Consider the following 23,791-nt stretch of genomic DNA (forward strand, 5'->3'; position numbering starts at 1 on the left):
GATTCCATATGTGTTATTTCATAGTTTTGATGTCTTCACTACTATTCTGCAATGTATGAAATAGCAAAAATAGAGAAAAAACCCTGGAATGAGTAGGTGTGTCCAAACATTTGAATGGCACTGTATATTACGGTAATACGTAGGCTTTAGCTCAGAGGGTTAACACTGTCTTGTTGTGCGTGGGAAACCAGGGTTTGAATCCCGGTCAGTCATATACAGTATATCTGATCTGAGGTTGTGTGTGTGTGTGTCACCACTACAGGGCTACATGGCCACTATGAATACCAAGGGCATACCTGAGGACATGAAGGGGAAAGACAAGATTATATTTGGAAACATTCACCAAATGTTCGACTGGCATAAAGAGTGAGTGTCGAAGATATACTGTGCAGAGTGTGATTGTGTGTGATAGTGTGTGTGTAACCTGTCTCTCTCTGTCTAGCTACTTCCTGGGGGAACTGGAGAAGTGTATAGCAGAACCAGAGAGACTGGCTCAACTTTTCATAAAGCATGTGAGTCTACTTACACCATCACTCAGAGACAGTGGGCCACAGGCAGCGGGCGAGTAGCTGTTTCCTGTTTCTGTTTGGTGTGAGTTGAGGTAAATAGCTGTAAGGATACACATGAAGAGCTCCTGTTAACCAACGTGCCGTGCCGCTGTCTAGATTTCTGTCAGCTGCTAGCATTCGCTCCTACACTTCCCTGTTATAGATAGGTCTCAGACGTGCGCGTACATACACACACACACCAGCGTTTCCCCCTCCACTTCCTTGTTATTGATAGCTAGGGTCTTAGACCCGCCTGTGTTTTTCTTGCCACAGACAGACTGGCTAGCCTCCAGACCAGACAAGACTTGACCAGTCAGTCAGGAAGTGTGTGTATGTGTGTGTGTATGTGCATGCCCTTGTGTGTGTGTGTGTGTGTGTGTGTGTGTGTGTGTGTGTGTGTGTGTGTGTGTGTGTGTGTGTGTATGTGCATGCCCTTGTGTGTGTGTGTGTGTGTGTGTGTGTGTGTGTGTGTGTGTGTGTGTGTGTGTGTGGCTGGACCCGGGCGGTCAGGAAGCAAGTGGAGAATAACAGTCTGAAGAAACAGGCAGAAGAAAAGCCACATAAAAAAGTCCCAGAAATAATAAACACGTGGCTATTTGATACGGAGGTCATTTTCCTCCAACCCCAAAGACGACCTATTTCTGCCCCTGTATCTGTGGTCTGATACGGAGAAAAATTAACAGGAGAAGAAAGACGTAGCGTACAGATATACTGCAGAGTTTATTGTTCTTAGAATAGAAAATAACTTAATGAGCAGAACTTTAGATGTGGTACATGATGTGTTCCGTGCAGAGAATTACATATATGTTAATGAAGACAGAGTGGTCATGTTGGGTTAATTTAACAAACTTGGAGTAAAATAGATTGAGTTAATGAGTTCTCTCTCTCTCCCTCTCCCTCCCTCTTTCCCTGTCCGTTAAAACTCTCCCTCCCTCTCTCCCTGTCCGTTAAAACTCTCTCTCCCTCTCTCCCTGTCCTTTAAAACTCTCCCTCTCTCTCTCCCTGGCCTTTAAAACTCTCCCTCCCCCTCTCCCTGTCCGTTAAAACTCTCACTCCCTCTCTCCCTGTCCGTTAAAACTCTCCCTCTCTCTCTCCCTGTCCGTTAAAACTCTCCCTCCCTCTCTCCCTGTCTGTTAAAACTCTCCCTCCCTCTCTCCCTGTCCGTTAAAACTCTCCCTCCCTCTCTCCCTGTCTGTTAAAACTCTCCCTCCCTCTCTCCCTGTCCGTTAAAACTCTCCCTGTCCGTTAAATCAATTGAAAAGGACTTGAAGACGTGATGAAGTTAAAAGGGCTATGGGGGAATAAAGCAGCTCGTAACTACATCTAATGGTGTCAAGCTGTGACAACAAGCACACTGGGAACATGGCCTGTAGAAAAAGTCCAGGAGAACTTTCATATAGAATGCTTCATTTCAGCCTAGTCATGTATGTTACTGGTTGAGCAGCCTAGTCATGTATATTACTGGTTCAGCAGCCTAGTCATGTATGTTACTGGTTCAGCAGCCTAGTCATGTATGTTACTGGTTGAGCAGCCTAGTCATGTATGTTACTGGTTCAGCAGCCTAGTCATGTATGTTACTGGTTGAGCAGCCTAGTCATGTATGTTACTGGTTCAGCAGCCTAGTCATGTATGTTACTGGTTAAGCAGCCTAGTCATGTATGTTACTGGTTCAGCAGCCTAGTCATGTATGTTACTGGTTGAGCAGCCTAGTCATGTATGTTACTGGTTGAGCAGCCTAGTCATGTATGTTACTGGTTGAGCAGCCTAGTCATGTATGTTACTGGTTGAGCAGCCTAGTCATGCATGTTACTGGTTGAGCAGCCTAGTCATGTATGTTACTGGTTCAGCAGCCTAGTCATGTATGTTACTGGTTGAGCAGCCTAGTCATGTATGTTACTGGTTCAGCAGCCTAGTCATGTATGTTACTGGTTGAGCAGCCTAGTCATGTATGTTACTGGTTCAGCAGCCTAGTCATGTATGTTACTGGTTGAGCAGCCTAGTCATGTATGTTACTGGTTGAGCAGCCTAGTCATGTATGTTACTGGTTGAGCAGCCTAGTCATGTATGTTACTGGTTCAGCAGCCTAGTCATGTATGTTACTGGTTGAGCAGCCTAGTCATGTATGTTACTGGTTCAGCAGCCTAGTCATGTATGTTACTGGTTGAGCAGCCTAGTCATGTATGTTACTGGTTGAGCAGCCTAGTCATGTATGTTACTGGTTGAGCAGCCTAGTCATGTATGTTACTGGTTCAGCAGCCTAGTCATGTATGTTACTGGTTCAGCAGCCTAGTCATGTATGTTACTGGTTCAGCAGCCTAGTCATGTATGTTACTGGTTGAGCAGCCTAGTCATGTATGTTACTGGTTGAGCAGCCTAGTCATGTATGTTACTGGTTCAGCAGCCTAGTCATGTATGTTACTGGTTGAGCAGCCTAGTCATGTATGTTACTGGTTCAGCAGCCTAGTCATGTATGTTACTGGTTCAGCAGCCTAGTCATGTATGTTACTGGTTGAGCAGCCTAGTCATGTATGTTACTGGTTGAGCAGCCTAGTCATGTATGTTACTGGTTCAGCAGCCTAGTCATGTATGTTACTGGTTCAGCAGCCTAGTCATGTATGTTACTGGTTCAGCAGCCTAGTCATGTATGTTATTGGTTGAGCAGCCTAGTCATGTATGTTACTGGTTCAGCAGCCTAGTCATGTATGTTACTGGTTCAGCAGCCTAGTCATGTATGTTACTGGTTGAGCAGCCTAGTCATGTATGTTACTGGTTCAGCAGCCTAGTCATGTATGTTACTGGTTCAGCAGCCTAGACATGTATGTTACTGGTTCAGCAGCCTAGTCATGTATGTTACTGGTTCAGCAGCCTAGTCATGTATGTTACTGGTTCAGCAGCCTAGTCATGTATGTTACTGGTTGAGCAGCCTAGTCATGTATGTTACTGGTTCAGCAGCCTAGTCATGTATGTTACTGGTTCAGCAGCCTAGTCATGTATGTTAGTGGTTGAGCAGCCTAGTCATGTATGTTACTGGTTGAGCAGCCTAGTCATGTATGGGACTGGTTGAGCAGCCTAGTCATGTATGTTACTGGTTGAGCAGCCTAGTCATGTATGTTACTGGTTCAGCAGCCTAGTCATGTATGTTACTGGTTCAGCAGCCTAGTCATGTATGTTATTGGTTGAGCAGCCTAGTCATGTATGTTACTGGTTGAGCAGCCTAGTCATGTATGTTATTGGTTGAGCAGCCTAGTCATGTATGTTACTGGTTGAGCAGCCTAGTCATGTATGTTACTGGTTGAGCAGCCTAGTCATGTATGTTACTGGTTGAGCAGCCTAGTCATGTATGTTACTGGTTCAGCAGCCTAGTCATGTATGTTACTGGTTGAGCAGCCTAGTCATGTATGTTACTGGTTCAGCAGCCTAGTCATGTATGTTACTGGTTGAGCAGCCTAGTCATGTATGTTACTGGTTGAGCAGCCTAGTCATGCATGTTACTGGTTGAGCAGCCTAGTCATGTATGTTACTGGTTGAGCAGCCTAGTCATGTATGTTACTGGTTGAGCAGCCTAGTCATGTATGTTACTGGTTGAGCAGCCTAGTCATGTATGTTACTGGTTGAGCAGTCTAGTCATGTATGTTACTGGTTCAGCAGCCTAGTCATGTATGTTACTGGTTGAGCAGCCTAGTCATGTATGTTACTGGTTCAGCAGCCTAGTCATGTATGTTACTGGTTCAGCAGCCTAGTCATGTATGTTACTGGTTCAGCAGTCTAGTCATGTATGTTACTGGTTCAGCAGCCTAGTCATGTATGTTACTGGTTCAGCAGCCTAGTCATGTATGTTACTGGTTCAGCAGCCTAGTCATGTATGTTACTGGTTGAGCAGCCTAGTCATGTATGTTACTGGTTGAGCAGCCTAGTCATGTATGTTACTGGTTCAGCAGCCTAGTCATGTATGTTACTGGTTGAGCAGCCTAGTCATGTATGTTACTGGTTGAGCAGCCTAGTCATGTATGTTACTGGTTGAGCAGCCTAGTCATGTATGTTACTGGTTCAGCAGCCTAGTCATGTATGTTACTGGTTGAGCAGCCTAGTCATGTATGTTATTGGTTGAGCAGCCTAGTCATGTATGTTACTGGTTGAGCAGCCTAGTCATGTATGTTACTGGTTCAGCAGCCTAGTCATGTATGTTACTGGTTGAGCAGCCTAGTCATGTATGTTACTGGTTCAGCAGCCTAGTCATGTATGTTACTGGTTGAGCAGCCTAGTCATGTATGTTACTGGTTGAGCAGCCTAGTCATGTATGTTACTGGTTGAGCAGCCTAGTCATGTATGTTACTGGTTCAGCAGCCTAGTCATGTATGTTACTGGTTCAGCAGTCTAGTCATGTATGTTACTGGTTGAGCAGCCTAGTCATGTATGTTACTGGTTCAGCAGCCTAGTCATGTATGTTACTGGTTGAGCAGCCTAGTCATGTATGTTACTGGTTGAGCAGCCTAGTCATGCATGTTACTGGTTGAGCAGCCTAGTCATGTATGTTACTGGTTGAGCAGCCTAGTCATGTATGTTACTGGTTGAGCAGCCTAGTCATGTATGTTACTGGTTGAGCAGCCTAGTCATGTATGTTACTGGTTGAGCAGCCTAGTCATGTATGTTACTGGTTCAGCAGCCTAGTCATGTATGTTACTGGTTGAGCAGCCTAGTCATGTATGTTATTGGTTGAGCAGCCTAGTCATGTATGTTACTGGTTGAGCAGCCTAGTCATGTATGTTACTGGTTCAGCAGCCTAGTCATGTATGTTACTGGTTGAGCAGCCTAGTCATGTATGTTACTGGTTCAGCAGCCTAGTCATGTATGTTACTGGTTGAGCAGCCTAGTCATGTATGTTACTGGTTGAGCAGCCTAGTCATGTATGTTACTGGTTCAGCAGCCTAGTCATGTATGTTACTGGTTCAGCAGCCTAGTCATGTATGTTACTGGTTGAGCAGCCTAGTCATGTATGTTACTGGTTCAGCAGCCTAGTCATGTATGTTACTGGTTGAGCAGCCTAGTCATGTATGTTACTGGTTGAGCAGCCTAGTCATGTATGTTACTGGTTGAGCAGCCTAGTCATGTATGTTACTGGTTGAGCAGCCTAGTCATGTATGGGACTGGTTGAGCAGCCTAGTCATGTATGTTACTGGTTCAGCAGCCTAGTCATGTATGTTACTGGTTGAGCAGCCTAGTCATGTATGTTACTGGTTGAGCAGCCTAGTCATGTATGTTACTGGTTGAGCAGCCTAGTCATGTATGTTACTGGTTGAGCAGCCTAGTCATGTATGGTATCATGCTTCTATGGTAGCGCTTGGTTCTGCACCTGATGGATTCCAACATTGTTGAGGACCGGGTAACAGGTCCAGAGATGGAGGAGCGTTCCGGGGGCAGCATGTGTCGGTAGAGGCCCTGTTTGTATGTGGTTTACACCGTCACCATATCCTCCTGTGGGACGGAGCTATATTTCAGCTTCCTAATGGAGGAACAGGGGTCTACTGGCCTTCTTGGAGATCACATCCACCTGTGCTGTCCAATGGATATCTGCCTGGATGAGAATGCCTCAGACTATTATGGTTTCAACATTTAACATTTACATTTAAGTCATTTAGCAGATGCTCTTATCCAGAGCGAGAGCTCTGAGTTATTGATGTGCAAGTGGTGGTAGATCCGGTGGTGTTCTGGAGATGAAGGTGTGAAGTACTTTGCATTCCTGCGGGTGGAGAATCATGTGACTGTCTATGGACTAGGTGCTGTTGCGATGACCTGACCTTATCATCGCCACACCGGCAGCCCTGACCGCAGTAAAATTCCACATGACCGTGGAGTCACGGTAATCTTCTCTTAGGCACTCTGGACATGATTTGGTAGTAGCGAACTTGCTAATGACCATCCGGTCCTAATGGCCTGGTACTCAGGGCTCTAGTGTTCCTCCAACCACTCTGACATCAATGGGAATACAATCGAAAATCACTTCAAAACACCTATCATCATCAAAACAGTTTCATGCTTTTAAAACTTACCTCACTGTGATGATCATTTTGAAGAAGTACAACAGCAAGGTTGAAACTGAGTGGAAAACATGGTGATTGTAGAGGTTGTTTGAAAGCCTTGCACAACAAAATGTACAGCGCTTCCTAAGGTGATGATGAATTCAAAACACCCCTACACATATTAGAGTTTCTGCATACGCAAAGGCTTATGAGCCCAAGCCTGGAGAAAAAAATAATGAAAATGATACAATACATAGCCTACCGCATATTACGCATGGCAGAAAAACATCAAACTAAAGTGAATTAAGATGTCTTCGGTACATAATTGGTCTAGCCTATAAATTTGAGTAATCGCCTTTGAATGTGGACTGTATTATTATGCATACTGGACGGACTGGTTACCTTATGCTACGCTCTAAAATGTGTATCCATGAGTCTGGGATAGAACTATAGCCCTACGCATGCTGTAGGTTCATTGATTGTGCGGAGCGGCTTACAGGTAGCCTACAATTACAGTGAATTTGTATTTGATTTGGAATAGCCTGGTAATAGGGGATTTGTAATATTTGAATAATTAAGTGGGTGGCACATTAACGTTAGCGACACAGAATATCTCTCCACCATGCGTTTCCATATCCTCCTCTCTCTCCTTTATTCATTTCTTCAGTGTGCAGAGGGGGTGTCAACAGTTTAGTGAAATCTCTTTTGCAGGCGAAAAACATGTTGCGATCGATGTTCCCAAACATATTTCACTTGGTTTCCCAAAGGAAGGACTGGGTAGGTGCAGGAACATGGTTGGAGAGCCCATGGCATACAGCGTTTGAGCGGAATACCACCTGTCACGCAGCGAGAGCATATGCTCCCCCAACGGTGGTTGATGTGTGGAGAGAAACAAGTTTTCCTATATTTATTTCTCAGCTGCTCATATTAAGCACAGCTCCGCTATAAAACCAAAGGAGCTCACCAGGCATCATTAAAAAATGATGCACAGCTCTGCTATAAAACTCAAGTAGCTTACCAAGTATCATTGAAAAACAGACCGGCGTGCAGCCTTCATTTGCTTTTCGAAGGCATACTGATTACATGTCATTCCCCTGCTCTGTTCCTGCCCATTCTAAATCTAAACTAATTAGACATATTAGTAAAGACAAGATTAAATAGAAAATAGTCTGAATGGGTGAGAATATGATCCCTTGATGAGTGAACAGCTGTGCATCTCGATGCAAGGAACAGAGCTCAAACTTTTTTTGCGGCTTTCTCAACTCATCAATAGTCTGTAGTTGCATCAGGCAGCCCATATATGTGTTGATTTCTAAGACATTCTAAGGTTTGTATCATTCACAACTAAAGTTGGCAAATAACTCTAAATCTAGCATTTCGAATGATAACTATTTTTTTATTCAACAAATATATTATTTTTGTACTTTTTACCCGTTTGTGTACTTTTTCTCCCCAATTTCATGATATACAATTGGTAGTTACAGTTTTGTACCATCACTGCAATTCCCGTACAGACTTGGGAGAGACGAAGGTCGAGAGCCATGCGTCCTCCGAAACACGACCCTGACAAGCCGCACTGCTTTGAATGATCACGTTTACGCTCAACATCGCCACTTCATATGCGCTCTCGCTCCAGAATGGGAAGAATCTCCTTTCTATTTAATTCAGCTAAGTTCAATTACGTTCTTAATTATAACATCGTATAATAGCAAGGCACAGGACCTATAAGCATATCTTGTCTGCTAAATGAACAAGCCTCCAGCCTATGGCATGGAACATAGCCAATAACATACCAACTCATATTCTGTTCTTCTGAAATCCATGTTCTTCATATCATAATGTTTCTTTAGACCTGACTAAAATAAATAACAGATTTATTGTGATGGTGTATGTTACATCTACTTATTCGGTTTTTAAATGTAGATGTTCCAAACGTGAACATCAGCAGCTTGTTTGTCTGGAGGCCTGGGATGCTAAACATGTCAATGTTAATTAACAGTCAAATACCGCATTACAATAACCGTCTGACAAAATGTCATGCCAGCCACATTGACACAGTCTGGACCATGACTCCAGGTCGGACAGGTCTTGTTGGCTTGAAGAGGGTGCTGTCTGGGGTCTGTCCTCTAGTAGGTTAAGCTCATCCACGAGCTTCCAGTGTTCTACTGCTGCATCGCTTACTGTGGCGTCTATATGTATGTTAGGAATATCAGGGGTCCGAGCAACGTTCCCTGAGGGAGGCCACATGACACTCTGACACTGTCCGACATGGAGCCATGGTGCTTAAATGCCTGGTGCCTGTTAGATAGGAAGTCACCATTTCACCTGATGATTGAAGCCCCATTTCTAGGAGTCTGGCGATAACCACATTATGGCAGACCCTGTCAAAGGCCTTGCTATAGTCAGTGGTGACCAGATGAAGCCAGGCTTGTCGGAATGCTTGTACAGCGCATCGATGGTCATAGATTTGGGGAAGGATGTCTCCTACTGCCCACTGGGAGATGAAGCTCTTGGCTGCCTTGTCTAGAAGGGAGGTAAGGGAGATGGGTCTGATTTCAGCACGGCTGGGTGGATTCATCTTTGGGAGGGGCACGACAGTAGCAGCTTTCCACTCCTTTGGGATCACACCTTGGTCGAGGGAAGCGTTTAGGATATCGGCCATGAGTCCAATTAGCCCGTAAACAAACTATTTAATGAAGCTGCCAGGTATTCTGTCTGCTTTTGGGGTTTTCACTTTAACCAACTTCTCGTACATATCCAATGCTGGATGGTTGGAGCTGGTCTTGATGGTAGGTAACAGGGAAGCAGTATTGGTCGATGGGGGGTATGAACTGGATCACAGAGGCTAGTGCTTTGTTAATTTCATTAGCTATTCCTCTGCCATCACCTGGGCTAAGCCCCTCAATGTGTGATTTTATCACTGTAGAAGGCCTGCCTAGTTGTTCCGATGTTGCATTGTATTTTGTTCCTCAACTTGTTCCATAGGACAGTGTTCTTCTGGCTTTCTGATGCTCTTGGATTAGGGCCTTGATCTCCGCTGTCATCCATGTTTTGTCGTGGTTTTGCAGCCTCGCTGTTTTGGTGGGGAAGTACTCGTCCATCTTGGATTAGAGAGATAGATGTATGTGATATGTCATCAACCTCAGACTTAGAGTCTAATCATGGGAGGTAATCCATTGTCCAAAGGAACAGATGTTTGAGTCAGGCAGTGGCTGGAAAACCCTTTTCACTGTCGTGATCTGGATGTTTCTTTCCTTGGGTTGGGTAGTGATGGTCCCTTATGGCGAGTGGGTTCCAGATGGCAGGAACACAGTAGAAATGTGACAGATTGGTGATGACCAGGTCAAGGATTGCTTCTCATCTTGTTGGTTGATTGAACCATCTGCTTTAAACTGTGACTTTTACATAGCCTCCCCACATCCTGCCTGTTGAAATCTCCTCCGATGAAAAAAAACAATGGCAGGGTATTTCACTTGTAGTGCATCAATAGTCTCCACTAAGTGATCAATGAAGATATCACCCTGTGGTGAGTCAGATAGGAAATACATTGCACATATTGCAATTCTGGAAAGGAAGACGAGGGAGGCGATATGATCTGACCTTAACCACTATTCACTAGTTTGTAATGTCAAGCATGTCAGGGGAAACTTTGTTTTGGAACCATGTCTCAGATACAATTGCTATGTCTGATTTAGTGTCCTTGAGGCACCATTCAAACCCGTCTAGCTTGTTGCAGAATCGATTCTCCAAATCGGCAGATTTGACACTAGTCGGTTTCCTGATCGCAAATTCTGCAGACTCTTTGGAATTGGCCATATGGAATATTCTCTTTTAGCCTTTTAGGCGTCCTATAGATTGATGTGCGCAAACAACCTTTTGTCATTTTTACAGATTTTAATGGTTGGGTTAATGCTATTAAGGTATTGGTGGAAGGAAATAAGTTAATCTTAGACCAGAACAGGCAAACATCATCAATATAGCATCCCTAACATGTCATCCGGTTAAAGAAGTGATCCAAAATGAAAATAAAAATAAAATAAATTTGAACTCAATGTCTGAAATGAAATGTAGCCATTCTACTTAGCTGCTGTGTGGATCCCTTTCAATTCAGTCAGGGTCGGAAAACGCTGTTTAGAAGAGGACATCGCATTATCACATCTTTATACTCCCTGACGAAGGCCATGCGGGCGAAACGCGTCAGAGTTTTTCAAAATCTTTGGTTCTATTGACCATGCCATAGAAATAAAGGCATTTAAATTAATTATATGAAGAGTGCCTTGGTCCTCCTTTCATTTTTGATGATGAATGTACCCCTTTTACCAAAGCGCACCTTCTGTCTACCAAAACCTCATATTGTGTACCTTATAGCAGTGCTTCCCTTCCTTCATTTTTCTACAATAGTTTGTTGGGAGTTACAACCGGCTCGCTTTCCTCTTGGGCATCCTACGCAGTGACGTGCAATCAGCGTAGGCAATGCTCACCCTGGGATAATTAAATTTTTTTTAAAAAGGTGTTACGAAATGCTTATTTTCTGTTTTTTCCTATTTTTTTCTCAATGATTCAGGTGTTTTTTTTAATGCTCATAATCAAAACATTTGCTAATACTACATCAAAACCTTAGGAAAGGCACCAGGGTACGCATGCCTCCCTCCCCATCCATTCAAATCCATGCACATTGTTGACGTGCACAGCCACCAGTCACTGTTAATGGACAGGGTCACCGCAGGCCTAGCTGCTTTTCCTAGCTGACATTCGTTGAATTGAGCATGTCTACATCATTTGGCGCGTGCATCCCGAACAAAATGGACAATATACTGCACCTCGAAAAAAAATCCAAGTTGGATTTCCAAGGATCCAGAAAGGGAGGCAAAAACCTGACCCTTAACCCTACATCACAGGAAGGGACAGACAACCATCTTATTGTTCAAACAAGAGGGGCACAGGATGAACTCCCGAGTGACGCAGCGGTCTAAGGCACTGCATCTCAGTGCAAGAAGCGTCACTACAGTCCCTGGTTTGAATCCTGGCTGTATCACATCCGGCCATGATTGGGAGTCCCACAATTGGCCCAGCGTCGTCCGCGTTTGGCCGGGGTAGGCCGTCATCATAAATAAGAATTTGTTCTTAACTGACTTGCCTAGTTAAATTAAAATAAAATAATGGCTGTGTGGCTGCTCTACCAGTAAGCCGCCTATACTGTTTCCACTGCCTGCTTTTCTCAACCGAGGACAACTTTTGGGTGGAAGGCGACTGCAACCTCAACAACCTGAAGGGGTCAATGTAAATAGTCCGGGTGGCCATTTGATTAATTGTTCAGCAGTCTTATGTTTTGGGGGTAGAAACTGTTAAGGAGCCTTTTGGTCCTAGACTTGGCACTCCGGTACCGCTTGCAGTGCGGTAACAGAGAGAACAGTCTTTGACTTGGGTGACTGGAGTCTCTGACAATTAATTGGGCCTTCCTCTGATACCACCTGGTATAGAGGTCCTGGATGTCAGGAAGCTTGGCCCCAGTGATGCACTGGGCCATACGCACTACCATCTGTAGCGCCTTACGGTCAGATGCCGAGCAGTTACCATACCGGGCGGTGATTCAACCGTTGCTCTTGTAATCGTGGCAACTACAGTATGTGGAGTCATTGTATACCTTTGCTGCAAAAGACGTAAGGTTAGCTAGACAATTGGACACTTCCACTGTGTTTTCGGGTACATCAAACAGAACACAGAATGATTTGTTTGAAACAGTCAGTGATGCGATTCGAAAGGACATTGAAGATGAGATTAATGCAGCCCCATTTGTTGCAGTAGAAGAAGATGAGACCACATATGTTACAAACAAAGGCCAGATCTCTGTGATTTTGTGTTATGTGGCTGAATGCGAAGTCAATGAGGCGTTTTTGGGATTTGATGATGTGAGCGATGCCAAACGAGCTGTGGTCTTGGTGGATTATGTATTGTGAGTGTTGGGGGAGTGCAGCTGCGTTGAAAAGCTGGTAGCTCAAAGATATGATGGGGCCTCAGTGTTGGCATTACAGCTTAATTGGGTGCTGGGCAAAATAAGATAAAAAGTGCTTGAAGCTACATGTATTCACTGTTATGCTCAAAAGTTAAACTTGGTGCTCTCACAGTCAGCGAAATGCATCCGTGTGTCAAATCTTTGTCAAAATGTTTTGATCATAGCAAGTTAGAGAGCCTGTCAACATATGCAAAGCATTTTGACTTCATTAGACTAAAGGCTGATCTTGTCCGACTGTACAGTTTGAAAATAACCTGTAGGTTTTCATACAGTTTGAGTGGCCCCCGTGGCACTGTCCATTCAGCACCACAGAGTTAACCTGTAGGTTTTCATACAGTTTGAGTGGCCCCCGTGGCGCTGTCCATTCAGCACCACAGAGTTAACCTGTAGGTCTTCATACAGTTTGAGTGGCCCCCGTGGCGCTGTCCATTCAGCAGTGCTGAATCCTGGCTGCGGCCTCAGATACCTTTGTATTTGTGAGAGGTATCTTGTATTTGTGAGAGGTATTGACACGTTGAAAGCACAGATCTGTCTGTTTAAACAACTAGCACACATCTCAGACACCCATAAGACATTCCTCCAGAGGTCTCTTCACAGTCCCCAAGTCCAGAACACAGTACTACACAGAGCCACGACTATATGGCACTCTATTCCACATTAAGTAACTGATGCAAGCAGTTTTAAAACAGAACAGATAAAAATACACCTTATGGAACAGCGGGGACTGTGAAGCAACACAAACATAGGCATAGACACATGCACGTACACAAGGATTTTGTGTTGTTGATATGTGGTAGTGGAGTAGGGGCCTGGGGGCACACATTTAGTGTGTTGTGAAATCTGTTATGAATGTATTGTAATGTTTTTAAAATTGTATTGCTGCCTTAATTTTGGCAGCAGCGAATGGGGATCCATAATGAATACAGATATTTATAAAAGACTTTAGTTTGGAGCATACTTCCTCATTTTCAGCATCGCCTATTCTTTAGTGGCTTTAATATCTATTTCATTTCATAAAGCATTGGATGTATCAAGCTAGAATTATGTTTTGATGAGACTATTTGACATTTTGAAATGCATTTTTCAGCCATTTCCATTGATGATGTGGTCATTTAATTTGAACCTTATTTACTATATACCGTAGGTGTGTGTAACACTATTTCACACAATGACATTATGTGTGTTTGTGTTTGCCAATTTCGTTTAATAGCCTATGTCACTCTGTTTGTTGGATCTATCTGTTGTATGGTGAACGTGAGATTCATCCAGGTTTATTTGGGAGAAAATCTGGCTTTGAGAACAGCTAGTGCCTACCCAGCCAGCGACCTCACCACAACCACGGCACGCCACTGCAGGTCGTAACTCCTCCCGAAAATAGCAAACCCTCATCGCAAAACTCAGCCGATCACCCACAAACCTTAAACAATGCACTACGGCAGCAAGTGAATGCTCAAAACTGAATTCACATCACGTCTCCGTTCAAACCCCTGCTAAGAACAATAAGCACTTACCAGCACACTTTCTATGTACTGCCCACTCTCTCTGCAACAAGCTAGATGAGTTTCAATGGTGTCTCAAGGACACTAAATCAGACATAGCAATTGTATCTGAGACATGGTTCCAAAACAAAGTTTCCCCTGACATGCTTGACATCACAAACTAGTGCATAGTGGTTAAGGTCAGATCATATCACCTCCCTCGTCTTCCTTTCCAGAATTGCAATATGTGCAATGTATTTCCTATCTGACTCACCACAGGGTGATATCTTCATTGATCACTTAGTGGAGACTATTGATGCACTACAAGTGAAATACCCTGCCATTGCTTTTTTCATCGGAGGAGATTTCAACAGGCAGGATGTGGGGAGGCTATGTAAAAGTCACAGTTTAAAGCAGATGGTTAATCAACCAACAAGATGAGAAGCAATCCTTGACCTGGTCATCACCAATCTGTCACATTTCTACTGTGTTCCTGCCATCTGAAACCCACTCGCCATAAGGGACCATAATGTCATCACTACCCAACCCAAGGAAAGAAACATCCAGATCACGACACTGAAAAGGAATCGAGGAAGAAAATATATGGAAATGTCTTTAGGACTGTATTTTCATATAGGTGTTTGTAATAATATTATTTGTGTGTTTGCCAATTTTGGTTAATAGCCTATGTGACTCTGATGGTTGGAGACAGCTGTTGTATGGTGAGCTTGAGATTTATCAAGGTTTATTTGAGAGTAAATCTGGCTTTGGGAACAGCTAGTGCCTCTACCCAGCCACCGACCATCATTGCTCCTATGACAGCCTTGACGTCTGTGGTCATAGCTGTCCGCAAGATGTGTTGGTTGATGCAGAAGCAGTCGTGTTTATTATCATGAACCAGAGTTGTTCAATATTCATGGTCTACTCTCAAAACACTTTCAAAAAACAAAACCATTTGTGCAAAAAAATAAACATGAAACGCCCTCAATAATTACTTACCGATTAAATTAGCAGCAGTAAATTCCAAGGCCGCCATCTCGGTGCCATGGCAACAACGTACCTTATACACACGCATACACACATATCCACGCACAAGCCCACCACCGTGTACACACACACATATGCATGCGCAAACACACATGCATTCACACACACACAAACAACCCCCTCCTCCCCCATCACACAACAACAAAACAGTGGATTAGCAGCGCACTACCATAGCCTTCCCTCCCCATAGAGTAATGATCTGTACACAACAACACATCCACTGCGGTGGTTATTCATGACAGGCCCCGGGCCCATAGACACTCTACTCAGGTGCTGGTCTGGTCTCCAGTCCACAGAGCTCCAGATTAGTTGCTAGGTCGAAGGTAGAGCCAAACTGCTTCACTGTAAAACGCTCTGGTTACATAGATGATAACAGGGCAGCATTGTGGGTAAATTATACATAACCTGCTGCTCCATTACCCCTCTCACACACACGCACCCATGCACACAGCACACGTATTACCACTCCTAGTTCTGCTGCTCTCTGCTGTCTGACAATTAGTCACACTAAACTGACCACGGGGAGAGAGCGATAGAGAGCGAGAGAGAGATGGAGAGCGAGAGCGAATGAGAGAGAGAGAAATAAAGAGAGGGAGAGAGTGTGTTTGTTTTCTCTAATGAGGATGATTTCCATTCTGTTTAAGTTTTGTAGCTTCCTTCCTCTCATGGATTGAGTCATGCACCTCCTACAACACAATATGTACAATAGTTTGAATGAGAAGTTCCATCTGTTCATAACGGTTGAGGATTGTGTTATGTACAAGCATTTTTCTGACATGATAAGTTGCTACGAGGTGAATGTGTCTGTTTGATTTTCTATTGCAGGAGATGTTTTCAATAGCCATGTCCTCCTATCTTGAATCTAAAGCAATTATGGATAGTGTTGTATATTTTATGACATGGTAAATTGATACAGGGTGATTTCACTGTTTGTATTGCAGGAGAGGCGTCTCCATATGTATGTGGTGTATTGTCAGAACAAACCCAAGTCAGAGCACATCGTCTCCGAGTACATCGAGACTTACTTTGAGGTGAGTATCTCTTAGCAAACACAGCTCAATCCCTGTTATCCAACTGTGACTCTCGTTTGAACAAAGCAACTACATTTCTGCAGACTCCCTCGTGGTAATGTTATTTCCCATTGATGTGATTGTGGGAATGTCAAGTTTGGTCATGTTGGTTGGTGGTTGTAGGAATGTAATATTATGTCACATTGATAGGCTATGGGAATAATGCTATGCCTTGTTCCCTGTCTTAGGGCAGTTAGGATCACCACTTTATTTTAAGAATGTGACATGTCAGAATAATAGTAGAGAGAACGATTTATTTCAGCTTTTATTTATTTTGTCACATTCCCGGTGGGCCAGAAGTTTACATACACTCAATTAGTATTTGGTAGCATTGCCTTTAAATTGTTTAACTTGGGTCAAACATTTCAGGTAGCCTTCCACAACCTTCCCACAATAAGTTGGGGGAATTTTGTTCCATTCCTCCTGACAGACCTGGTTTAACTGAGTCAGGTTTGTAGACCTCCTTGCTCACACACGCTTTTTCAGTTCGGCCCACAAATGTTCTATGGGATTGAGGTCAGGGCTTTGTGATGGCCACTCCAATACCTTGACATTGTTGTTCTTAAGCTATTTTGTCACAATTTTGGAAGTATGCTTGGGGTCAATGACCATTTGGAAGACCCATGCCAAGCTTTAACTTCCTGACAGATGTCTTGAGATGTTGCTTCAATATATCCACATATTTTTCCTTTCTCATGCTGCCATCTATTTTGTGAAGTGCACCAGTCCCTCCTGCAGCAAAGCACAACATCACAACATGATGCTGCCACCCCCGTGCTTCACGGTTGGGATGGTATTCTTCAGCTTGCAAGCCTCCCCCTTTTTCCTCCAAACATAACGATGGTCATTATGGCCACACAGTTATATTTTTGTTTCATTAGACCAGAGGACATTTCTCTAAAAAGTACAATCTTTGTCCCCATGTGCAGTTGCAAACCGTAGTCTGGCTTTTTAATGGCAGTGTTGGAGCAGTGGCTTCTCCCTAGCTGAGCGGTCTTTCAGGACTCGAAATACTTTGTACCGGTTTCCTCCAGCATCTCTACAAGGTCCTTTGCTGTTGTTCCGGGATTTATTTGCACTTTTTGCACCGAAGTACGTTGATCTCTATGAGACAGAAGGCGTCTCCTTCCTGAGCGATATGATGGCTGCGTGGTCCCAGGGTGTTTATACTTGCGTACTATTGTTTGTACAGATTAATGTGGTACCTTCAGGCATTTGGAAATTGCTCCTAAGGATGAACCAGACTTGTGGAGGTCTACAATTTTTTTATATTTTCAAATGATGTAAAGCAAAGAGGCACTGAGTTTCAACTTAGCCTTGAAATACATCCACGGGTGCACCTCCAATCGGCTTAAATGATGTCAATTAGCCTATCAGAAGCTTCTAAAGCTATGACATTATTTTCTGGAATTTTCCAAGCTGTTTAAAGGCACAGTCAACATAGTGTATGTAAACTTCTGACCCACTGGAAATGTGATACAGTGAATTATAAGCTAAATAATTGGTCTAATCTGTCAACAATTGTTGGAAAAATGACTTGTGTCGTGCACAAAGTAGTTGTCCTAGCCAACTTGCCAAAACCATAGTTTGTTAACAAGACATTTGTGGAGTGGTTGAAAAACAAGTTTTAATGACTCCAACCTAAGTGTATGTAAACGTCTGACTTCAACTGTATGGTTAGGTGAAGGTAATATTATGTCATACTGATGTGTGGTAGTGTTAATGTGTCTGTAGGCCACATGAAGTCATATTGAGGACACAGTATATGGTTGAAGTAATGCCTCTGTGTGTATCCCAAACGTGTGGCTCTATTTTCATGTCTTGGATTGGAACCCGTGCTATGGTCTGAACATAGAAACATAGAGCTCTTTGGTATTGAAAAGAAGAATCGTATGCATAAAAGAACCACCTAGTGTAAAACATGGTGGTGATGTTATTCTGCTTCCACTCGTCCTGGTCAACAGCATCATGAACATGGACCTTTTAGCTAAATACCTGGTTGCCTTTGCCAGGAGGTTGAAACTTGGCCCCAAGTGGAGCTTTCAACAAGACAATAACCCCCAAAGCACACATCAAAATACACAAAGAAATGGTCATTTGGGCCACAAAATCAACATTTTGCAATGGTCATCTCAGTCTCTGGGTTTGAGCCCCATTGAAAACCTATGGTTCATAAGCACAGATGAAGGATATCAAGGATCTGGAAATATTCTGTATGGAGGAATGATCCAAGATCCCTCCCAATGTGCTCTCCAATCTCGTAAACATAATTGAAGGTATTGGAAACAGGGGTGCCAATACTTTTGACCCATATCTTTTTGAGCAAAAAATGTATTACTTGTACAACTGAAATGTGTCTTCCGCCTTTAACCCCTCTGAATCAGAGAGGTGCGGGGGGCTGCCTTAATTCACATTCCATGGTGCCCGGGGAACAGTGGGTTAACTGCCTCGCTCAGGGGCAGAACAACGGATTTGAACCTTGTCAGCTCTGGGATTAGATCCTGCAACCTTTCAGTTACTGGCCCAACTGACACGACTTCTACCGAAGTCGGCTCGTCTCCTTGTTCGAGCGGCGTTCGCTGATCACCGGCTCTCTAGCCATCGCCGCTCCATTTCTCATATGTCCATTTGTTTTGTCTTGTTCCGTACACACCTGGTTTTCATTCCATAATCACACTGCATGTATTTAGTCCTCTGTTCTATACTTTTGTTTCATGTTCCGTGTTTTTTGGGGCACTTTGGCCGGAATAAAAGTGCGCCTGTTTACTCTACTCTGTTCTCCTGCACCTGACTTTGCCTCCGGTACTCAGACGTAAAGACGTAACACCAACAGTCTAACCACTAGGCTACCTGCCGGCCCAACCACAAAATCTCCTTGTTTTTTTAAACAATTGTATTAGTACAAAGAATATACTATCACTCAGTATTTGTACAATTAATATTACATCTTGTTTTTTGCTCATCTTTATCAAGGGTGCCAATCATTTTGGACCTGAGTGTATATGTTCATGAGAATGACTGTGTGTGTTTGGCCCTATCAGGAGCTGAGGCAACATCTGGGTCACAGGCTACAGCTGAACGACCTGCTGATCAAACCAGTCCAGAGGATCATGAAGTACCAGCTGCTGCTCAAGGTAACACACACAGACACATGCGCATGCACACAGACAGACGGGCGCGTAAACCTGCACGGCGATAAGGTCAAATTCAATGTGGGAATGCAGATAAAAGATGAGTGGCTATTTGAACAAGTCATGAACATCTACCTAGTGCCAACCTTGTGCCTGTTGTACCTCTCTCTGGTATTCAAACTCATAAAACAGCTCCCAGATGTCTTCACCTTACATAGCATTGACTCGTAAACCTTGAATGCTCTTGACTCCATGCTGTGTTTACGTGAACAGGACTTCCTCAAGTATTACACCAAAGCCGGGATGGACACAGAAGAGCTCGAGGTGGGTGTTCGTCTGATACAACTCATGCCATTACACTGTATCTACCATTCATCTACTATATAAACTGTCTAGGAATAGGTGATGACGACAGGCAAGTGTGAGGCTGTACTCTGTCTCTGTGCTATTAAGGGTTCTTTCTAGTCAAACAACCTGTATTCAGTAGTTGCTTGATTTAAATAACTTTCTCACTCTCTCTCTCTCTCTCCTTCATCATCACAGAAAGCGGTAGAGGTGATGTGCTTTGTGCCCAAACGCTGTAACGACATGATGAACGTGGGACGACTGCAGGGCTTCGAGGTAAGGCACTGCACTTAGGTCTCTCTCTTTCAAATACAGCTCTCACGCAAGCAAAATATTGTACTGTAAGCCAGTGTTTCCCAAACCTCTTCTCGAGTAACCCCAGGCCCAGCCAGTCAATGTATGATTTATTCCAGAACTGGCACTGTTGACTCAACTAATGAAAGGGCTTAGTGATTAGGTGACCATTTGAATCAGGTCAGCTACTTCTGGAAAACATCAACTAAGTGGACTGGCTGGGGGCTCAAGGAGATGTTTGCAAAATACTGGTGCAAGCCATAAGTAAGCCATGTAATCAACCCCTATTCTCTTTTCACCCCGTGTCGCTTCCCTCCATCCTTCTCTTTCATCTCCAGGGTAAGATCACGGCGCAGGGGAAGCTGCTCCAGCAAGACACTTTCACAGTGGCGGAACAGGACAGCAGCTTCCTGTCCAGAGCCAAGGAGAGGCGGGTCTTCCTGTTTGAACAGCTGGTCATCTTCAGCGAGCCAATCGACAGGAAGAAAGGATTCTCACTTCCTGGTTACACCTTCAAGAGCAGCATCAAGGTAGGTCTCTCTTCTTTCCAGATTTTTTTTCCCTCCTCTTTTCTCATTTCAGATTAGATTGAATGCATTGCCTGCATAGGCGTTTAACCATAAGGAATCTAAACTAATTTCCCTGTTACGTAACTTCTTTCAGTCCCCGATAATGAATTGCATGACTGATGTAAACAAACACGGCGTTTCTCCAAATCTAACATTGTGTACAAGTTCTTGAGTGTTCTTGGAAGCCTTAAAAGCATCTGTGTCTGTTTTATTGGTGAGGTATTAAATGACCCACACTCCAGGATGTCTTCCTCCTTCCACCAGATGGTAGTCAGATGTGATTTGTTCCCGGTGGATGGAACGTTACAGGAATGTTCAAATAAAAATGGTGGATGTAACATTACTGGAACATTCCGTTTGAAATGCATGCATTTGTGCTAAAGTATGTTTACTCAGCAAACTCTACTCAAAGTGAGCTGAATTTGGACACGTTTGTTGAGTAAAATTACAAATTCATGTTTGATCAAAACTACACCCAACATTATTGTATTTCCCAGCAGGTTGATTTTCACAATTGTTTATTTCAATACCTGTGTTTTTGCATGTTTTTGCACTTTGATTAGTTGATTAATCTTATTCTACACAGACATAAATAACATACATTTTTCCAAAGTACCGTACACCTCAATTAATAGCCTGAGTGTTTATTTGCTTAAAGGCGCAATGGAATTAAAAACAAGTTCTTCCTGTGTTTTATATTTCCACACAATGAGGTTTGAATAATACTGTGAAATTGTGAAAATGATAACAATGCCTGTTTAGTGTAAGAGCTGTTTTGATAAATGCCTGTTTAGTGTAAGAGCTGTTTTGATAAATGCCTGTTTAGTGTAAGAGCTGTTTTGATAAATGCCTGTTTAGTGTAAGAGCTGTTTTGATAAATGCCTGTTTAGTGTAAGAGCTGTTTTGCTAAATGCCTGTTTAGTGTAAGAGCTGTTTGAAAAGACTGCCTGCATTCTCTTCCTGTTTGGTGGGATGGAGTGTTGGCCTTCCATGGTGACATCACCATGCGGAATATTTGTTAATAGACCAATAAGATAGAGTGATCCAAACTCTCTGCTAATAATAGCTCATTTTCAGTATTCCCATCCTCACTCAGACCACTCCAAGACAGTACTAGCTAAATACTTGCTTGAGAAATTGCCCTTTTCTGAACTTTTTTTTTGTTGACCATTTTAATTGAAAACTATCACAGTAAGGTACTTAATTGTTACCCAGAAATGATTTGATAATGAGATAAAACGGCTGCATTGGACCTTTAAATCACACAAAACAGGTGCTTATCAGAGACAGACTTCTATTTGTGCCAGGCGTCTATTTCCTTAATGCACACAGCTGTTGCTCATTTGCATAGTTCATTGTTTAATTCCAGCAATCACTTACAGCAGTTGAATCAATTTCTTAATCTTCGGCACTAATGTGTGATCATTTACACACTGTGCCATGTTTCTTGTTTGTCTTAGTATGCCTCTATACATTTTTATTTATTTTTAATCATTGCCTTGACAGAATAAGCATTACAGTCTTTGACTGTGCATTTTCGGCAGTTCTTCCTTTTCGCCACTAGAGGGCAATCATATGATTTCTAGGGGTCTGTACTCCAGAAGTTGTTGAATGGTTTTGTGCTTGCCAGTTGGCTAGCAGTTCTCAGCTGTTAGTAGCCAATAGCTAGCAGTTTCTTACTTGCCCCACAAAATGTATGATTTCCGTCATTTTCTACTCATTACTGAAGTATTTAATGTAACAAATAAAACATTAAACCTCATGGTAACTTCGTAAATAATTCATTTAGACCTGGCATTTATTTGAAACAGGCGTTTATTTGTTGAAATATGTGCCATTGCCCGGTTATTAAAAAGAGACAGGCGACTATTTGAGACTCTATATTTAATTTAAGTTTTACGGTAATCTAATCGGTTAGTAGTTTGATTTATTGCACACGTTACTGTGCTGTTCTAGTTTGATTTAGGTTATTTCAATATCAATCTTCCCTGTCCCTACACCGTAGTTATTGTGAATGCAGATTGCGGTCGATTAAAAGTTCCAATTGTTGAATATCCTCACTCTGACTGGATTCAAATAGTCTCTACACATGGCATGCCAGCATAATGTGACTTGCAGGCTTGATGTTGCCTGTAAACCAGGAGTTTCAGACCACTGTGTTAGGGTATAACTAGGCACTCAAAGAAATACCTTATAATATATGTAATGTATTTTCATAAAGAGTTTAATTTTAAAGATAATATATTTGTTTAGAAACCAACTTCAAGGCTACATTAATGAAATGCATTAAAGTCATGGGTGGTAACTACAATTCACTTGAAAGGCAAGGCAATCTGGGAAGTATGCAAATAAAGTAGAATATATTAAAAGTTAAGTGAACATTCAATTCAACTTGAGAATGTATGTTGGTTCAGCTACACTCTTAGAAAAAAAGGTGCTATCCAGAACTAAAAAGGGTTCTTTGGCTGTATCCATAGGAGAACCCTTTGAATAATCCCTTTTGGTTCCAGGTAGAACGCTTTCCACAGAGAATTCTAGATGTAACCCAAGAGCTCTACCTGAAACCAAAAAGTGTTCTACCTGGAACCAAAAAGGGTTCTCCTATTGGGACAGCCGCAGAACCCTTTTGGAACCCTTTTTTCCAAGAGTGTATATGCCCACATTTTTGCAAACTCACAATCTTATTGCAGCTGGTTGCCTTACAGTTGTATATTGAATCAACGTCTTCTTCTTTTTATAAAGTGCAGGGTTGCTTTTCCAAAATGTGTAGGTTTCCCAGAAGTGCTGGTTGGTAATTCAGAATTCCCTGCTTATTCCATCCTCATTCTGGGAATCTTACAACCGGCAAATGTGGACATTTTGGGAAAGTTGCAACCCGGAATTATGCAACACTACTGAATACACCTGTGCTTTGTTCCAGGTGAGCTGTCTGGGGGTTGAGGCTCCGGTGGAGGGGGAGGCGGGCCGATTGGTGCTGACCTCACGGGGGGCTGACGGGACTGTGGTGAGATACGTGCTGCAGGCTGCCTCCCCAGAGGTCTGCAGGGCCTGGGTCAACGATGTGGGACAGATCCTGGAGAACCAGAGGAACTTCCTCAACGGTAGGATTGGAGAAATACTGATAGAAAAACACAACAGTTTTACTTTCAGGATTCATATCTAACCCCATGCTGCCAACTTCCTCAATAGTAGGACAGGAGACACAGACAGACATCTTCTGCACAGTAAACTACCACTTACTTTTACTCATGTCTGGCCTTTCCCACTGTTCCCGGGCGC

At 43.1% G+C, this 23,791-nt stretch overlaps 1 protein-coding gene across 5 annotated transcripts in view; it reads left to right on the forward strand.

The window, feature by feature from the left end:
- arhgef25a (Rho guanine nucleotide exchange factor (GEF) 25a) overlaps window positions 1-23,791 on the forward strand; it is a 144,053-nt gene that overhangs the window by 98,387 nt on the left and 21,875 nt on the right. For all 5 annotated transcript variants that reach the window (XM_035739246.2, XM_035739248.2, XM_035739244.2 and 2 more), the window contains 8 exons: window positions 263-366; window positions 443-512; window positions 16,045-16,134; window positions 19,215-19,307; window positions 19,578-19,628; window positions 19,848-19,925; window positions 20,282-20,473; window positions 23,433-23,613. In XM_035739246.2, the coding sequence (XP_035595139.1) occupies window positions 263-366; window positions 443-512; window positions 16,045-16,134; window positions 19,215-19,307; window positions 19,578-19,628; window positions 19,848-19,925; window positions 20,282-20,473; window positions 23,433-23,613 (859 nt within the window). The remainder of the gene's footprint in view (window positions 1-262; window positions 367-442; window positions 513-16,044; window positions 16,135-19,214; window positions 19,308-19,577; window positions 19,629-19,847; window positions 19,926-20,281; window positions 20,474-23,432; window positions 23,614-23,791) is intronic.

Source organism: Oncorhynchus keta, chromosome 27, assembly GCF_023373465.1.
Source record: "Oncorhynchus keta strain PuntledgeMale-10-30-2019 chromosome 27, Oket_V2, whole genome shotgun sequence".
Lineage (NCBI taxonomy): Eukaryota > Metazoa > Chordata > Actinopteri > Salmoniformes > Salmonidae > Oncorhynchus > Oncorhynchus keta.